This window comes from Perna viridis, chromosome 11, assembly GCF_037379345.1.
Source record: "Perna viridis isolate PV_CMFRI_1.1 ecotype Kerala chromosome 11, ASM3737934v1, whole genome shotgun sequence".
In the NCBI taxonomy this organism is placed as follows: Eukaryota; Metazoa; Mollusca; class Bivalvia; order Mytilida; family Mytilidae; genus Perna; species Perna viridis.
Genome location: NC_142455.1, coordinates 48,315 through 65,080, shown reverse-complemented (window position 1 = coordinate 65,080; position 16,766 = coordinate 48,315). Strand labels below are relative to the sequence as shown.

The 16,766-nt window shown below is 31.8% G+C and overlaps 1 protein-coding gene across 5 annotated transcripts in view; it reads left to right on the top strand.

Moving 5' to 3' along the window:
- The window catches only part of LOC148602220 (putative sodium-coupled neutral amino acid transporter 11), a 62,785-nt gene extending 46,804 nt beyond the window's left edge, over positions 1 to 15,981 (top strand). For all 5 annotated transcript variants that reach the window (XM_088551548.1, XM_088551549.1, XM_088551552.1 and 2 more), the window contains 9 exons: positions 2,303 to 2,378; positions 6,508 to 6,573; positions 8,121 to 8,230; positions 8,595 to 8,671; positions 9,690 to 9,760; positions 10,253 to 10,414; positions 11,354 to 11,466; positions 12,627 to 12,764; positions 13,925 to 15,981. In XM_088551548.1, coding sequence (XP_088407674.1) covers positions 2,303 to 2,378; positions 6,508 to 6,573; positions 8,121 to 8,230; positions 8,595 to 8,671; positions 9,690 to 9,760; positions 10,253 to 10,414; positions 11,354 to 11,466; positions 12,627 to 12,764; positions 13,925 to 14,194 — 1,083 coding nt within the window. In that variant the 3' untranslated portion in view covers positions 14,195 to 15,981. The remainder of the gene's footprint in view (positions 1 to 2,302; positions 2,379 to 6,507; positions 6,574 to 8,120; positions 8,231 to 8,594; positions 8,672 to 9,689; positions 9,761 to 10,252; positions 10,415 to 11,353; positions 11,467 to 12,626; positions 12,765 to 13,924) is intronic.
- The last annotated feature ends 785 nt before the right edge of the window (positions 15,982 to 16,766 follow it).

Genomic DNA, 16,766 nt, shown 5'->3' with positions numbered 1-16,766 from the left:
CTTGTTGCATTGTAAAGAATTGATTTTAACCGCAATTATAAGTTTTTGTTAAGATGGGAAACTTTGTATGATGCTGATTTATATCAGGTCAGTAAATATTAAAGCATGAGAAAAATTATTGTTATCATTCATAACATAGAGCGATGTTTAACACAAGGAATGAATGTGCGTTTAAAAGCACGGTTTGATAGAACGGCGGTCACAGTCTAATATCTATACATTTAATTATATATAACCAGTTGTTGAGCTCAAATGTGTATGACTGCTAAAGTATTATACATTCTATTACTTGTAGCTAGGATATGTAATGAACCACATGATATCGAATGAAAAGAAATCAATAGAATGATTCAATAAATAAATGTTGACTTTTACATCATATTTCGTAATAAGAAAGCTGGTTATTTGATAAATACAACACAATACAATTGTAAGAGAGGAACATTAAACGTTTTAAATAAAAAAAAAAAAACAAAATCAAACAAACCTAACAAAACAGTACGGATGGAAACCAAAACAGTTACATTCTAAACATGAAACAAACCTATTATAACAGTACCGATGGAAACACAAACAGTCACATTCTAAACATCAAACAAACCTAATATAAGAATACAGATGGAAACCAAGACAATTACTCTCTAAACATCAAACAAATCTGATGTAACAGTACAGATGGAAACCAAGATAGTTACATTCTAAACATCAAACAAACCTAGTATAACAGTACAGATTGAAACCAAAACAGTTACATTCTAAATATGAAACAAAGCTTTTATAACAGTACCGATGAAAACAAAAACAGTTACATTCTAAACATCAAACAAACCTAATATAAGAATACAGATGGAAACCAAGACAATTACTCTCTAAACATCAAACAAATCTGATGTAACAGTACAGATGGAAACCAAGATAGTTACATTCTAAACATCAAACAAACCTAGTATAACAGTACAGATTGAAACCAAAACAGTTACATTCTAAATATGAAACAAAGCTATTATAACAGTACCGATGAAAACAAAAACAGTTACATTCTAAACATCAAACAAACCTCATATAAGAATACAGATGGAAACCAAGACAATTACTCTCTAAACATCAAACAAATCTGATGTAACAGTACAGATGGAAACCAAGATAGTTACATTCTAAACATCAAACAAACCTAGTATAACAGTACAGATTGAAACCAAAACAGTTACATTCTAAACATGAAACAAAGCTATTATAACAGTACCGATGAAAACAAAAACAGTTACATTCTAAACATTTAACAAACCTAATATAAAAATACAGATGGAAACCAAGACAATTACTCTCTAAACATCAAACAAATCTGATGTAACAATACAGATGGAAACCAAGATAGTTACATTCTAAACATCAAACAAACCTAGTATAACAGTACAGATTGAAACCAAAACAGTTACATTCTAAACATGACACAAAGCTATTATAACAGTACAGATGAAAACAAAAGCAGTTACATTCTAAACATCAAACAAACCTAATATAAAAATACAGATGGAAACCAAGACAATTACTCTCTAAACATCAAACAAATCTGATGTAACAGTACAGATGGAAACCAAGATAGTTACATTCTAAGAGAACAACACTGGTAACTCTAAACTCAATCAGCAAAAATTAGCATTGTATGGTTTAAGATACAATTCATTTTGTCTGTTAAATTTCATCTCTCAATTTTATATATTCAATCAAATTTTCACTCCACCTTTACATACTTACCCTTTCTTCAGAATCCAAAATCTTCTCATGACCAATCCTTTTAACGATATCCCCATCTTCACAAGGCCAATTCTTTTTATAAGATACCCATCTTCACATAGCCAGAACGTTCTAAAAGATCCCCCATATTTATATAGCCTATCTTGTCAGTATATTCTTTTACATTCCTTCACATCATTTATAATTGTTCACTACTTTCTACAGAACATTTATGAATAAATTCCTTACAAGTGACATTCTAGAAAATCCCTTGATTTTCCATATCATTTTATAGCCATTAATTTAATTTCATTGATCAAACAATTAACACATGTTAAGTCTCGTTTATTCGTTTCTTTTAAACGTAAAGATAGTGATGACCAATCGAAAAAAAAAGACACACTGAGATACAAGTGTCGATTTCTGTTTAATTCGCTTGTTAAGTAGCTTTGTGTTGATATTCTAGTACAAAAAATATAATGACCTGATAAACCTGACTATTAAAACTAAGCTGTCTAATGGACGGTTTGTTCTTATTACCAATATACATTTATGACAATTTTTGCAGGATGTAGTATTAGTAGCGTTTGGAAGACCAGGCTTTTATTTGTTGACAGTCTTGCAGTTTCTTTATCCCTTTATAGGTGAGTGAAACAAAAAGTGTATTTCATTTTATACAGCAATTCTTAAGTGTGGGGATATATCGTGGTAAGGTTGTTTGCTCTTCCTTCTTGCCATTCTACAATCCGTTCTTCCTTCCTGTCATACACTTCCTTCAATTCCACATACTCAGTTGAAATCCAGACTTTAAAACATTTGTAAGATATAATTCCAAGTCATCTTCCAAATATACAGAAGATGTTTATAAAATGCTGGATTTTTAATCGACAACATATTTGTCCAGTATAGTGGACGCATTTTTCAACAAACTGTTGGCATTCCAATGGGAACAAATTGTTCTCCTCTACTTGCTGACCTATTCCTTCACTCTTATGAGGCTGACTTTATAGCTGATCTGATCCGAAAGAAAGAATATCTTTTAGCTAGATCCTTTAATCTCAGTTTTCGCTATATAGACGTATTATCTTTAAACAATCATAGTTTTGGGGATTTGATATATTGCTTTTACCCCCCAAGAACTTGAGATAAAGGATACTACAGACACTATACACTATGAGGTCAGCATCATATCGTGACCTACACTTAGAAATCGATGGTAAAGGAAAACTATTGATCAAATTGTACGACAAATGGAACGAATTTTTATTCAAAATTGTCAACTTCCCTTTCATTTGTGGCAACATCCCTTCAGCACCTGCGTATGGAGTGTTCATATCACAACTCATACGTTATGCAAGAGCTTGCCGAGACTACGCAGACTTTTAAAGGCCTCTTGAGCAGTGTTATATTGTTACAAGATTGAAGTCATCACTACAAAAGTTTTATGGTCGTCATCATGAACTCGTGGATCGTTACGGTGTATCCATCTGCGCCATGAAAACTGATTTGTTCAATGTGTCAAGGTTTTCTTTTCCTCTCTCGTCTAATCCGGACTTGGCTTTTTATGAGCAACTCGGTGGGTATTTCTAGAAAAGCAGAAGACGCTTACCCTACAGGTGCACCTGGTCCATGCTCCCAGTTTTTAGTGGAGTCCGAGTTGCTCATTTTCTTTTGTTACTTTGTATGTATGATTTTAGTTATTTTATGATCTTTGTTGTGTGTGTCGTTTTTCCATGTCCGGCCTTGGTTCCCTTGATTACTCTTTCATATAGTTCGTACTTCCATCCGATACATCTCTTACCCGCTACTTCTGCATTTGGGGACCTTGTATTTTATATTATGAACTGAGTTTTTCAGGTATCACATCAACAAACGTGGACTTTGGTGTTTCTACAAAACTGAATGAAATTCAATGAAACTTTCATAGACTCTTTATGACATATAACCATTGTGAACCCTCATTTTTAGAATTTGATCCAAATAATTTGTAGGGAAAAATACATGCAATTAAATGGGAATTAGGGTATCAAATTAGTGAACATTGCTTCAAGTCAACGTAAAAATCTTACAAATTATAGCTTAAACCGAACACTTTACACCAAACACCTATTGTTAAAAATATGTTAAATCTCATATTCGATATGGAACTGTCACCAAAACTCTAATTAATAAATGGACATTGACCTTTTTCTTAAATTCACATATGATGAAGATGGTCATTTTATTTTTTTATTTTCTTTTTCATTTCACAATCTTCCACGTGTACAATGCATTTAAAAAGTATGTATAGTTCTTGACAAATTATGACTATAAATGTGTATATAACAATCAGTTCGAACTATGCTGTGTTCTGAACATATATTTGAGGAAAAGTGAAAATTAAAATGTTACCTTTTTTTTTGTAAAAAAAAAAAAAAAACAGTGGACTCAAGATCAAACGTTGCGTTAAGTAAAACAATATATCATTGATGTATTAAAATCCGTCGCTTAACCTTAAAAAATCATTTTTAGAATTGTTTAATTTGTAGTTTATATGAATAAGCTGTATGTTAAGTTAAGCAAGAATTAACGTCGTTTATATTCTGTACGGTTTTTTTTGTGTGTCCTTGTGTCGGAAGGACAAAAATACTTAAACATACATATATATATACATGTATGTGATTGTGATTCATTTTAACTTTATAAATGATATGCCCTCGAAGAGGGTTTTAATGGCTGTATTATCAACTGGGTTCACTATTCTTACTTCCAGAAAAAAATATCAATATCCGGTTTGTACTGTCATTCAAAACCTGAAACACATTATGGCAGCTCCATTTTTGTATATTATGAGGGTTTATTGTAAATCAGAATGATGACCATTCCGGTCTTGGAAAACATTCGCTAGATTCGATGATATAAATTTAATCGTAGCTTTTTTCTAAGATAGGGATGGCCAAAACAGTCAAAAGTATGGCGCATCAATGTTTACGAATATGACCTTTAGAAATGCCGGACAACCCAAACCCATTTCGAACCATTACAACTCAGAGCGTAATTATTTTATGATTTAATCTTAAATATATCTGGAAGATTTTAACCGTATGCAAGGTTATTAGAATATAATATCGCTCACAAAATAAAAGATTGTACGAATTTGAGTTTTTGTTGGAGCTGTTCATGTTTACTGTCTCATATTGTATATTAAACTGGTAAAAGGCTTTTTTTCAAAGTTTGTAACTATTGATAGGGGTAACAAGATGTGGATAATTTTCGACAGATAAAAACAATTTTATGATATGAACATGCCCATATCCAATCTAAGCAAATTTAACCACCCAATCGAATATCTATATAGTGAGGACATGATATAGTAACTTTTTATTTTCTAAATCTGACTTCGGCCATATTCTTCATCAGTTATTTGGTCAAGAAAACTAAAAATACACGTATAACTCCTTAAAATTAAGTTCCATCTTCCATCATAAATGGTCCGCCTGAATATTTGAATTTAAATCTTGTCTGACTACTTTTTGTGCACAAATCTCAGACAGAGGCTACAAACCAAAATAAGATTAAATTTGATTGGTCCGGTCAGTTCAGATAATTAATTGTACTGATCTCATATAGGTGGTAAATTCAAATGACAATTACTAGTAATTACACGGAAATTTAAAAAAAAATCTTTCAATACTAAGTAAACTAATTGTATGCAACTACCAGACAACACATTTCAAAAATTATTAACCTACGTGGAACTCATGTTGAACATGATACCCTTAATAATTAATCATATTTAAATCATATTATTTAAGATAAATCTTCTAAAACCCATGAGCTAAAACACCTGCTGGTAATGAATTTAATGAGCTTGGTATGAGCTATTTATTAAATCACAATAAACTCATAGCAATAACTCTATAGTTTGCTAGCTTTGTTTGATTTCTAAATGATTTTTGTATATTTTATTTGCATTTATTTTTGTTTGAGCTGTTTCAAGCAGCTTTAATATATTTGTCTATCAGGACACAATGGAGCTTTTCTCCCAAAACAAAAACCAGCAAAATAAATTGGGATAATTAATACAAGTCACAAAGTTCTTTTTTTTTAGTCGTAATTCCTTTAATTGTTTTTTTACTATAGTCGGCGTCACATAAATAACATACTGTTAAAATTTGAATAAAAATATTTTCTACGACTTTATTGACACCTACCGTCGTTTAAATTGTCTTAAATGACTTGCTCATTCGTTTAGCCAAACGACTTCTCCCTAAACATTGAATCGTTAAATTCCGGTCAGATTTTAATTCTAGGTGCCAATATTTACATTGTAAAAAGTCGGCCATGTTTACAGTGATCGGGTTGCTAGGAGATGTTGTTTACGTTTAAATGGTTTGTCCAAAAACCGAAGAACCCAGAATGCACTTCGGCGTTATTTCGGATATCTTGGATTTATTTTACGCGAACAACGTACAATACCGAGAAGTTGATCAAGCAGACGATTGTCACCGGAGTTCGACGGGAACTTACGAACTTCGTTTGTAAACAAATCGTCCCGTAAAAACCAACATGGCGGATATTAGTATGGGATTTTCCCGTAAGGATTTGTTACGCATGATTTAAGCTAATAAGCGACTTGTTTTTGAGAAGCTGTTTGGCTAAACGAATGAGCAAGTCATTTAAGACAATTTAAACGACGGTTGGTGTCAATAAAGTCGTAGAAAATATTTTTATTCAAATTTTAACAGTATGTTATTTATGTGACGCCGAGTATATGTCTTTTTCTTCTTACAGCCATGATAAGCTACCAAGTGATAATAGGGGATACCATCACTAAATGCTTTTTGCGTATTGGTGGAGGTAAGTTTTATCCGTTACCATGACAAAGTGTTTTCTGCGTATAGTGAAGGTAAGATATATCCATAGAAAAGTAACAAATCAAATGCACCATCGTATAACCTTCACATCACTTAATGTTTCCTGTGTATAAGTGGAGGGAGGTTCTATCCATCACTATCACTAAATGTTTTTTGTGTGTTGGTGGAGGTAAGCTCTGTCCATTTTTATTATTTTTACGAATTTACTGGAGATAAGTGCCATATATTGCATTACAATTAACGTTTTGCTGGAGATCGTATTTATTACACTCTCTGTGTTTTTGTAGAGAGAATGCCTATTCCATTCACATTTCTTTCTGTGTTTTGGCAAGGAAATGTAATTTCATTACACCCCATCTGTGATTTGGGTGGGAAAATGTTCTTTCTATTACAACTTATCTGTGTTATGGTTAGTCCACTCATATTCCATGACACCAAATTTGTGTTTTGGTTGGAAAACTGTCATTCCATTACACCCCATTTGTGTGTTTTGTTGGGAATATATCAAATCAATTACAACCCATGCCATGCACATAGTCGAAGAGGTGGTATCCCCCAGTCTCGACCGAGATGGAATAATTGTATATGTTGTGGCAAATTACTAAAATGGACGAACCGATTGCCATTATTTATTATTGTCTGTAGTTAAGCGTTTATTTACTCTGAAAATCACTTGTTTTGTTTTTTACCTGCATCTGTTTGTCACGCTTAGCGTGTGCTTACTTTGTATAATCTGTAATTAAAAAAGTATTTAAGCAATATTTTGCAAATTTTGCATAATGGTTAAATACATATTGGAGGTGTGCACCACCATTTCTGGCTTCATATATAATTTATGGATTTTGAAAATTTTATAAGAGGTTAATTTTAAGTAGTAGTATAACAAAATGGCCGTAAATACTTAACTGTGGGCGTAATTCCAGAAATAACAGTATGTTATCATACAAAAACCTGAAATAAAAAAAAACACAAATGAGACTTTTGTTAAAAGAGCCACAACCTGCGCAAATGTTTCTTTTTTCAGCATTTTTCATTGATTTGTTTCCAATGTTTGCCAAGTTTGAGGAGCTTGTATGGTCATATTTATATTTATATTTATATTTATACTATTATAAAGAAGTTTGATAACTTGGTTTTTTTTTGTATATTTTTGGCATTTTTTTCCAGCAGTATATACTATCATAAGGGAATCCAACTGACAAATATATAACGGTGACGCCGATCCGGTCTGGTTAATTACCGTTTTCACTTGTGATAGTAAGTTCTAGTCCATGATCCCAGTTTTTAGTGGAGTCCGAGTTGCTGATTTGCAAGTCCTTGTTACTTTGTATGTATGATTATAGTTACTTTATGTTCTTAGTTGTGTATGTCTGTTTTCTATGTCGAGTCTTTGTCCCTGGATTACATTCTTTTGATTACCGCTATAACCTTGGTTCCCTTGATTACTCTATCCAACATGTATTATATTTACATACGACAACTTTATTGTATTAACATGTAACTTAAAGTATTGTTTTTTATGTTTTTCAGAGTATTTAGCTGGCACAGTTCTAGTTAACAGGCAATTCATCATATTTTTATCTACTTTAGTAGTAACATTACCTTTGTCGCTGTATAGAGACATTGCCAAACTTAGCAAGGTAACACTATTTCGTCCTTAACCAACTACTGCATTTTGCCCCAAATGTTAATATCATGGAGACACCAATTATGTCATACAAATATCCCACAAAAACAATGAATGACGAATGCAGGAATAAATATTACATAATACTTTTAAACAGTTTTTATTCAGTGATCAAAATATATTCCACCTCAAGTATTTGTAAGAAAGAAACGAGAATTTGATTACGTTGTCTTACCGGAAAGGCACTCCAAAAGTGCAGAACGACAACAAAATATCTGTGAAAAAAACACAGCTAACAATTGCTGAATGTGTTATGTGAGATTAGCTCTTCCGTGTTGCTAAACCTTCGTGTATATACCTTTTTTTTATCTTTTTAGTGGGCTTTCGTATCTATCCTGTTAATTGTCTTTATCATTATATGTGTATGTATCAAACTGCCGGACTTCAGTGAAGTGTAAGTATGGTTTCTTTTAGGTATCGTTTATTTTCCAAGTGTAAATGCACTTTATTATGTAAACATGTCAAACAAGCTTTGGCGGAGTTAAAATGTATTCGTATGTATGAAATCAAGCGAGCAGTAAAGTGTCTAATAAGTTTATTAAGTAGCAGTTTTTATATAAAAACAAAATTAGACAAAAGGTGATTCGTGCATGTTCAAAACCATGCAAATTCATTCTCTTTCTAACTCAGAAACAGTTACAGCCAACATAACCCGTCTTAGTTTGTCATTTGGTTGATCCAATTTTGATATACAATTTATATAGATTGAAATTGAATTTCTGTCTTGTAAATATATATAGCAAATGTATACCTACAAACATTGCTTATTTGTTTTTTCCGCACCATGAATCACCTCTACCGTAGGTAGTGTCTGATTTTTATAAGGATTGGTACAAGTGTGTTTGTATTCAACTGTCTGACATCAATGACGTGAACGTAAAAGTTATGTCCAATTCTGTTTACGGAAAGAAAACGATTCATTTTCATGCCTTCAGTTTGCATTAAGTTAGCAGATATAAGTAAAGTGCACATATACTCCAAATTTATGAGAATGAATGATGGTGTGTTTTCTTTTTAAAGTCGCAGGATATACTACATGTGTGCTTTTGTAGCAAACTGCTGAATCTTACAGTACAATGAATTCACTATTAACTATACCGTTACAAATTTAGAAAGAAAAAATATTAATAATGTTGACAAAAACGATTATACAATTTACATTTCATTCTATCCATAAATATATGTAACTGCTGGACACAGTTTGCGGCATTTTAGACTATTGTATGTACTTCAGTGTTTGCAAGGTGTACTTATACCTAACATAGTAAAAATTGTCGATTGCAATTACACAAACAAAAAAAATGTATAAAAAATAGTGTGCTCGATATTAATGAGTCAAAAGCCAAAATGTTTAACTGACGTATATGAATCTTTGAATCTAACGTTTAAACTACATTTTATTTATCAAACAGACCGGAAACTACCCATGCTTGGGCGTTTGCTAATTATAACTTTGCCCAGTCCATCGGAATTATGACATTCGGTGAGTAAATAGCGACATGTAAAGATCTTTTCGACGTTAATAGTTAGATGTTAATAGTAATTAGATTTAATTGAATTGGACAGTAAAGGGAAAGATATCAAACACATTTTATTATATTATTCAATTACTCAAAGACGTAAAAATACCACAATACATACGGCCAAAAAAAAAACCTGCATGCAAAATTCCATGTATGTAGTAAAATTTTTAATTAATTGATGATCTGTTGTTCGAACCAGTTACATTCAACATGCATGTGTTGCAATGAAGTAAATCTAAATTTACAAATTACACTTTAAATGAAAATTCAGAGTGCATGTCTCGTTCTGATATAGAATGAAGTACTAGATAATATGATGTTCATTATCTGGCGTGTAGGATACATGTATCACATTTACATATCCCTGAATAAGATTGTCTTTTAATCTGCTGCATTACATATGAGAACATTCATTGATCCACCATTTTCCTTTTGCTTATTTATATTTTCAGCATACATGTGTCACCATAACACTTTCTTAATTCATCAGTCTCTCGAAAATCCCACGGAAAAGCGATGGAAAATAGTCACACATATGAGTATAGTGTTTTCTATGGTAATCATGCTTCTAATGGGAATTATTGGTTATGTAACATTTACTGGATATACACAGGGTAAGTTTTGACTTTCATTTTACAACACTTATCTTAGCACAATACAAGAGTGAGCTTTGGATATGAATAAAAGTAACGTAGACCATTTACATAGGTTATTTTAGTATAGAGTTAAGAACCAACTTCTTTAAAATATCAAGGTTACATTACCACATTGTTTCGATAACAAAACATATTTTCAATTATTTCCTTCCTTTATTGGCATATTTTCTGACAGAGAACATTTCTGTCATATCATTTTATTAGCTCACCTGGCCTATTGGGTCATGTGAGATATTTCCATTACTTGGTGTACGTTGTCTTTAACATTTTTTTAAACTCATTTCCTCTGACACTACTTGATCAATTAAAACCAAACTTGGTATGAATGATCCCTAGATTAATTTGCATAGATTAGATATGGGTATTTTTGATCCTTTGAAAAAATGGCCCCAATGGTTACTGAAAATACATGTAGAATGTAGGGGTCAGACAGAGGGTTTTCAAAAATATCTCTAAAACCCATAGGTATAGTCAAATTCTAATGGAAGAAAAATACTTGGTGTACAGATGCATTACCATCACTGATCACAAATTCATGCCAATTTTACGTATATACCCCGCAATCACGAAAGCCAGAATATAGGGCTCCTTGGTAACGGAGTTCCTTTCTTTTATGCGATTGATACCTCTTATTTTATTATTCCATCTTTATGGCGGAATGATTTTTGGGTTTTCTGGTATAAAAAAATAAAAAATGAACTTTGTCATTGGTCGACAATGGGGTTGGAGGAACGTTCATATATCTGCACCTCCTCTAAAACTCCAAAAGCAATTCAGTTAAACTTTCACTCATTCTTTATCACATTAATCCAGTGTGCACTTTGTATTGCCTTTTCTGTCTGAAAGAATGTTAGGGTATGCTTTTCCCATAATTATTTATGGATCGTTTATTTATAGGTGACCTATTAGAGAACTATTGTCATGACGACGACTTGATGAATGTAGCACGTTTTACGTTCGCTTTGACGATAATGATGACATTCCCAGTTGAATGTTTTGTAACACGGCATGTAAGTTTTAAAGTATAAATCATATCTATTAGTAGTTTTTCAAACAATAATTAGGGTAGCCTATATTGTCTATTAGGTTTAGATTAAGATATTAGAGAAAAAATTACCTATTCATAAGTACTCAAGATTTCCCGTTCAACGATTTTTTTTTAGATTTTTCTATAAAGTACACAAGACTATTTGAAACAAATATTCGATATTTCTTTTTTCAAGCAACCAGTATTTCAGCATTAAGCAATAATTTTCGATACAATTAAAATGTGATTAAATACATTGTTATAATCTTTGTTCTGTAAAGAGGTCTGTTTTATTTCCTCAAATATTGCAGTTGTTTGAAATCCATATTATAGTAACACAGAGAAACTGTTATCTATTTTGACATCTGGCTACAAACTTTGTTTCAACAATTACACACACCGGAAAAATAAAACAAAAATATTCAGAACGATAAAAGACTTGTATGGTTTCAATCAATACTGATTTTCATGTTCTTTAGCTTTGACTTCTTAAAAATTTGCTAGAGTTTAGAATATTCTAATATATTATTCATGTTGAGCTATTAAGTACCAGTCCATATAAAATTGAGGCACTGCCTATGGTAAGGTGATTTAGATGTCGATTTAGATGTCGAAAAATACAGACAAAACGATGCTTTTTCAGTCTACATATGCTATATTTTTATGTGAAAATAGTCCTTTCTGTATTTAGATCTGTACTTTTGAGAAAAGTACACTTACAAAAGTACAAAAGATATAGCACATTGTATTTAAAAAAAAATGATATTAGTTTTCTTTGCGTATTTTTATAATCTAGAATAAGGAATTGTGCACCAACATCCCAATCTGCATCAAAGTTGCACCGATCTTTTGGTGTTTTTTTTCTTGTTTTCCTATTTCTGGTTCAGGTTGGAACCTTACAAATTATCAAATCAATTATACTTTTCCTGCTGTCATATTAACAGTTTAAAGGAAATGTACCCAATTTGATCTTGTATTTCATTTAAATTTGTTTTAACTCAAAAGACTAAATTCTCTACATGCCTCTAATGACCATAAACAGTATTTTTCTTATTCTTGTTCAAATCAAAGCAATTTAAAACATTTCATCTTTGTACACGTAAACTTGTGTCGGTTATATTATAACTTTCGTATAATTTGAAGGTTATAGAGAATGCTTTTTTTGCGTCCGTGGAAAAGTCTCCAATGTGGCGCCATCTATGTATAACAATTGCAGTAGCAGCTGGTACTGTCATTGTATCGATGGCAACAGACTGTCTAGGAATCGTTTTGACTTTCAACGTGAGTGATATTTTTAACACTACAGTAGTGGACTTAAAACATGTTGAAATAGGCTTTTCGAGTAAATTATTTTTGATGTAATCGTGATCTACAATGGTTTCTTTACTAAAATGATACTAACATTTTTTTCTTTCGACAGAGAACATTTTATCGGAGTTAAAACCAACCGAATGTCGTTTTATCGGTTCCAATTATTCAGTTGATCAACTTAGATGTTCTTAATATTCTGGTATAAAAATACTTTTATATATCAAACTTGAATGGTAATATTACAAGAATAGGTGCGGTGTATATGTCAAAAAGGCAACAACTCAATCTACGGCTGCAGCTGGCCCAAAAACATTATTTTACACAGATATAGCAAAAGAGTTGTCCTATATACTCAAGTAACAAAAATAAACTAAAGGTGAAAACGAGACCAGACATACAGAGGCCAGAAATTTCTGACTTGGGACAGGCGCAAAAGTGCAATGGGGTTAAAGTGTGATCTCAAACTTCCCGCTTTAAAATCTGGCCACTGTGGAAAAATATTACACAATTAAACGCACCTAAAAAGTTAAAAAGGTCTGAGTCTCTTGTTACAAACGGAAATAAAGAAGCTGAATATAAATCACACAAATGTACAAACTAAGGAATGCTAGCTTTTAACTGACATGCCAGCTCGAGACCAGTTTAAATATACAAAATGTTATGTTCCCATCGTTTATAAAACCAGTCTCAATACTTCGGAAGCGGGGTTAAGAATCACGGTATATCATAAATCGTACAATAAGGACACAACCCAAGTAATGCGAAAAGCTGTTTTTAAATATAGTGTTTTAGTTTATATGTAAAGACCTTATGAGAGAATCGATGTTACTACCAAACAAATGCTATCCGTAACGATTTGACAATGATATCATAACTATATCCCATTCGAATGACCCTATTCAACGGTTTAGTTAAGTTATTGGGTGATTATTGGGGTAAACCTCCTTTGAGCAACGTTTGTTTAATTGTTCAGTGGATACGATATTGTTCAATTAAATCAATTAATTTCAATACGTTTGGCTTATATATCAAATATCTCATATTAACGAGTGTACACCTCTTTTGAAAATATTCTAAATCTAAACTTATTTGAAGGAGTAAATACGAAATGATTTTTACTTTTATTTCAGGGCGTGCTAGTGGCCTGTCCAATTGCATTTATCATTCCGCCGATGTGCGTTATCAAATTAAAACAAGAACCAGTTTTATCAAAAGACAATATTCTACCTATTTTGGTGACAGTATTTGGAATTGTTGTTGCTCTTGTTGGTTTCATTGTAGCGATTTACAATTTAAGTGAAGGAATAGAATGTAGTCATGGGAAGGAACTTTTTTATTGTAAACCACCGTATCACGTGAACGGAAGTATCATTATACCAACTAATAATACAAGGTCTTAATTAATGATCTGCACGACACCTAAATGAATATTTTTAATGCGAATATGGTAACTCTAGTCAAATTCAAGGACAGAAAAATCTGCTGCTGATTATAACAACTTTATGGCTGGTACCAATATGATGTTCGTGTTTTCTTGGACTGTGGTATCAGGGGATCTTGTTATCAAAACAAAACAACAAATAATAAAACAGAAGTCAGTATAAAAGAATTTGTTAAATAAGTTTCTTTTTAGCTTTGTTTTAAAGAAATAAATGTATATGTGGGATTTCCACGTTTGTTTCAGATTTAATTAGATTTATTTAATTTTAAAAACCTAAAATTCACACTATCTTGATTAGAGTTTTGTTTACACTAAAACAAATGAAACACATCCCTTTTTTGACATTTTGATTTAAGTAAATAGAAGTGTAGTATATTTACACCTAAGTATAACTGAACAAAATGTTTTGACCAGCACATTTTTAAAGTTAATCAAATCAAATATAGTTTGCAGAAGAAAAAAACACAATGTTACTTCGCATATTATGTATTTTTGGCATTGTTCATAGAGGTCTGGTAGCACCTGTTATTTTATTACAGTTACCAAGTGTCAGTCTCTATAGGAGTCAGGCAGTGTGTGAAACGTGCTATGAAAAAAACCCCACAATTTTGAAAGTTTAATCGACTGTTTGCACTATCAGAATCAAGGAGATATGACAATACTTTCAATATTATTATGGTACATTGAGTTATGATTTCATTGAAATGTACTGAAAATAAACATTTCATCGGCAGATAACTCTGCAAAAAACATTTTTTTTAACATTCTATTTATCAAAGCGAGTGATGCAGAGAACAAATTATGGTCTTTTCAAATATAGAAAGCACCATTGCGTGAAGATCGGTTGAGTTTTGTTTGCATGTTTCTGATTTTTCTCATTTTATCTGATCCTTACAAAAACTTACACTTAATTAAACATTTCATTTGCTCCACTCTCTGCTCTAATTATTGACGTGTATTTGCTTAGTTTTAAGAAGAATACGTTGTTTAGATTATTCCTCAATCCGTTATATTTTTATTCGTTTACTCTTTCATGGTAAAAATATCTTGATATGTGATATTTATATAATGTCCTTGTAGTCATAGTCTTATATGTTAATAAATTATAATTTAAAATAAACTTCTCTGATATTTGTTTCGATGGCACCAAATGAAGATTTGTTCCTCCAAACCCCTCATGCCTTATACCATCGAAGAGACAGTCAAACATTTTATAGGAAAGTTAGATTTCGCTTTATTACCGTATTTGTAAGTCTTGTCACAACAGTAGTTTTGACTGATGTAAGATATCAATCTGTACTAGCTTATTTTGTACAAAACAAAATGTGTTAACATGCGTAATGCAGCACAATTATAAAGTAGGTTCTACCTATTTGAAAATCACTGAAATATTTAGTTGTAGTACTAGGCCTAATTATGCCGATTGTCAATTTTAGATATCTACGCAATCCAAGATTTTAAACAATACTTGACAACTCAAGTTCAATCATGCTCATGCAATTAATTTTTAGGGCCGATTGCTCATTAACTGATCGATTTTTGATAAATGACATTGTTTTATAATATTGTTTGTATAATAAACAATCATTACAGATACCAACTATCTAAGTATAGTGTTAGTCAGATATACATGTAAAGATGTTCGAAATATTTCAATTTACTAAGATAAATAACATTGTAAATAAAGTCCACACAAAAAGCACATAGTGTTTTGGATACTAAGACGAATTAAAGATGTTCAAATAAGCACGTTGTTTTATGATTCTACGAGAAACTACACATATACTAGAAATCAATGAGGATGTATTATGAGGATACTAAAAGAAATTGAATATGCACCAAAAGCGCATGGTTTTTGTAATTATGATAGGAATTAAGGAGCGATCAAGGGATTCAGGATTTGATTGGTTATCGGAAGAATATATTTTAATGATAAACACTAGACAGAAGAAATAGACACATACAACGATGAGAAGCAATTAACACGTACAAAGATGCAAAACAAAATGATCAATCCGGACTCCATTAAAAAATCAGGTGTTTTCCTACCAGTTGCATTGGTAGGGAAAGTTTAATCCTCTTTTCTAGAAATACCCGCCAATTTGCTCATAAAATGTTACGTCTCGGGTAGACAAAAATGACAGGGTGAAGAAATCGGTTTCCATGGTGCAGACTAAAACTATCTACTTATTCATCACCACAAATGACTTTAATCTTTTAGCAACATAACCCTTTTGCGGAAGCCTAACTGTAAATTGTCTTCCACTGTACAGATAGTCGGCATAGTTCCACTAGGCTACGTCATAACGTTATAATTGTGTTAGAAAACTCCATGGGTAGGTGCCGACGAAATGTTTCCACAGATGAAAGGGAAGTCAACAAAACGGAATTAGAATGTTTGGTCATACGTTTTCCTTTTCATCGATTTCTTACACTTAGATTGATTGATTGAATGTTGGTTTAACGTCAGAGCAGCAATATTTAAGCTATATTCAGACGATGAACTTGAAATGGGTGATAAAACGAACATG